General features: G+C 41.4%; 1 protein-coding gene across 1 annotated transcript in view; it reads left to right on the forward strand.

Annotated features, from left to right (window-relative positions):
* The first annotated feature begins 2,518 nt into the window (after nt 1-2,518).
* RSRP1 (arginine/serine-rich protein 1) overlaps nt 2,519-3,287 on the forward strand; it is a 6,271-nt gene continuing 5,502 nt past the window's right edge. The window contains exon 1 of the mRNA XM_006777652.2: nt 2,519-2,589. Coding sequence (XP_006777715.1) covers nt 2,519-2,589 — 71 coding nt within the window. The remainder of the gene's footprint in view (nt 2,590-3,287) is intronic.

The raw sequence follows: 3,287 nt of genomic DNA on the forward strand, positions 1-3,287 counted from the left end.
GGGTCGGAGTCACGCCCGCGACGCCGACGTCTCTGCGCATGCTCGGCGCCGGCAGCGGCCAGGCTGGACTCTCCGGTGGCGTTGTTCTCTTGGACGTCGGAAATAGTAGTCCTTAGGGTACACCTTTCAACGGTGGGTGCGAGAAGTAACTCTTTGCACTGAGGCTTTCAAAGGGAGGCCGCTGTTGAGCCTTTGTACCCGTCTGGAGTGCGGCGGTAAATTTTCTAGGGCTGTGCCAGCCCCCCAGTAAAAATGAATCAATAGTACAGAAAGTTCCCATATTACCTCCCTGCACAGCTTCCCTACCACAGTATTAACATTTTGCACTTTTGTGGTTCATTTGTGACAAATAGTGAACTCACATTGATACTTTATTTTCTCTCACCATTTGTCTCCCCTACTGATACATTGTTATTAACTAAAGTCAATAGTTTACTCAGATTTCCTTAGTTTTTACGTGATGTCCTTTTTTCTGTTCCAAAATCCCATCCAGAATATCATGTTACATTTAGTTATTATGTCTCCTTACTTTTCTCTTGTACCAAAAAATGTGTGTGTGTGTGCATGTATTTTTTGTTGTTGTTTGTTTTTAAGTATTATTGGGGGGAAAAGAAACTTGGTCTTCAGAATTTTCAGTGAAAATAATACTTTGTCCATACCAAGATACTCCACAGTAACAACCTGTTTACAGCCATATTGAGTGACTAAATTGTGTTTATGATGACCGGCTGGCTTGGCTCAGTGGTTGAGTGTTGTTGACCTATGAACCAGAAGTCATGGTTCAATTCTGGTCAGGGTAGCCTGATCCCCAATAGGGGGCATGCAGGAGGCAGCAGGCCAATGATACTCTCATCATTGATGCTTCTCTCCCTTTCTCTCTGAAATCAATAAAAATATATTTAAAAAGTAAAAAAATCATGTTTATGATTTTATTAAGCAATTGAGCTTACATTTTGATTATATATCTATTAAGAATTGTGCAAGAAAATCTCATGTTCATTTTTCATATTCTGTTTGGCAAACAAACCTTGACAAACTGAGCAATAACAAAAGAAAAATATAACCCTGGGATGCATTTGTAATCATTGCAGAGCTGTGGCATCAACTTTCAGAAGAGCATTTAAACACTGCCACACACTGGCCATCTGTGTATCCTGCAGTTGAGTGACTGTGTGGTTCCTTGGTCTCAATGGAAGAATGAATCACAAGCACTGTTCGCAAAACTGTTAATTCTTCAAATGCGCCAAGTGGTAAGGGAAGTATAAAAATCTTAAGACTCTAATGGTATATTCTCATTAGATTCCATGAAGAAAATTTCATAAAATCCTCTCTTTACTGGTGCTAATTTTATGTGATACTACATAGACCAAGATCTTTAAAAGTAGTATTTGTCTCTTCTAAAGCCAGTGTAATATCCAGATGCCTATGATCTATTCCAAGGTAGAAATCATGTCGTGATTTTCCTGGGAGGAAGAAGAAGGAGGAGGAGGAGGAGGAGGAGGAGATTTTGAGGGAAATGCTTGCTGAATGGATAATCAAGCATAGTTCCAAATTGTGAACATTTCTAGAGAATTAATATGAGATCCTTAAAGAAGTTACCATTTAGTTTCCCTCTTTTCTGAAAATAATATGTAAATGAACAAATTTCAAGTTAAAATTGTCAGTTTTACATCCTTCTTTATTCAGCAACAACATTCTCAAGAGAAATAAAGGTATATTCTCATTAGATTCCATGAAGCACATGACTGTAGTTGTAACAAGGCAGTCTCTATGAGCACAGTTTCCTGTTAAAAAAAATAGAGACCCTACCTTAAAAGTAGTATTTGTCTCTTCTAAAGCCAGTGTAATATCCAGATGCCTATGATCTATTCCAAGGTAGAAATCATGTCGTGATTTTCCTGGGAGGAAGAAGAAGGAGGAGGAGGAGGAGGAGGAGGAGATTTTGAGGGAAATGCTTGCTGAATGGATAATCAAGCATAGTTCCAAATTGTGAACATTTCTAGAGAATTAATATGAGATCCTTAAAGAAGTTACCATTTAGTTTCCCTCTTTTCTGAAAATAATATGTAAATGAACAAATTTCAAGTTAAAATTGTCAGTTTTACATCCTTCTTTATTCAGCAACAACATTCTCAAGAGAAATAAAGGCAGCTGCTATGACAACATATCACAGACTGGGTGGCTTATCACAAGAGAAATTTATTTCTCACAGTTCTTTTTTTAAAAATGTATTTTTATTGATTTCAAAGAGGAAGGGAAAGGGAGAGAGAGATAGAAACATCAATGATGAGAGAATCATTGATTGGCTACCTCCTGCACGCCCACACTGGGAATTGAGCTACAACCTGGGCATGTGCCCTGACCAGGAATCGAACCATGACCTCCTGGTTCATAGGTTGACACTCAACCACTGAGCCACGCCAGCCAGGCACATTGCTCACAGTTCTGAAGGCTTGAAGTTCAAGAACAGAGTGCCAGTGTGGGCAAGTTCTAGTTAAGGCCTTCCTCCAGGTTGCAGATGGTCGCCTTCTTGTGTCCTCCCATGGTGGAAGGGGTGAAGGTGCTATCGGTGGAAGTGGAGTTCTTAGGGTGCCACGAGGAAAAAAATTTCCTGAGAGCCCCCAGGATGGTGTGTCCCAACACCTCAACAGTCTCTAGTATGGGAAACCGGAAGCCTGTCTGTTAGGCTGAAGCTCCAGAATTAGTAAATACATATATTTTCTCTTCCTGTCTAGCTATTGGAAAAGCTAACAGGAGACGGAACTAAAGATGCCAAATGAAGAATCTTCCCAGTGCTTCCGTCTGCTGTTTATCCAGTGCCCGAGGGTGGTAGCCTGCCAAGAGCGGTCTTTTTGATTGTTACTGCCCCGAGGAGCCCAGGAGGGCCAGCTCCCTAGGTCAGCAGAGTGATCAAGGGGCACCACCCCCTTGGGTTCAGTATTCTTAATGGTAGCATCCGGAATTTTTCTAGTCACCTTCTTTTAGGCACATATTTGACTGTTATCATGAACTCTCTACAGAGACTCCTACCACCCTTTTCTTATTCATAACCAAGAGCTCAACATTGCATTGTCTTATACACATAGTTCTACATTATTTCCCCTAACACCGTTTTTACACTGGTCAAGTCTGAAACTCAAACATCCCTGGTGGGTAGGCACTGTCTTCACTGTCCTGTGCTTGTGACGGCGCTTAGGACGCTCCCTCAGAGACGTGGTGTGAATCTGTGGACAGTGCCAAGCAAGAGACATCACGGGGAGGGGTGCGGATTCTATCGCAAGTTTGGG

The sequence above is a fragment of the Myotis davidii genome, unplaced genomic scaffold (genome assembly GCF_000327345.1).
Source record: "Myotis davidii unplaced genomic scaffold, ASM32734v1 scaffold149, whole genome shotgun sequence".
Taxonomy (NCBI): Eukaryota; Metazoa; Chordata; class Mammalia; order Chiroptera; family Vespertilionidae; genus Myotis; species Myotis davidii.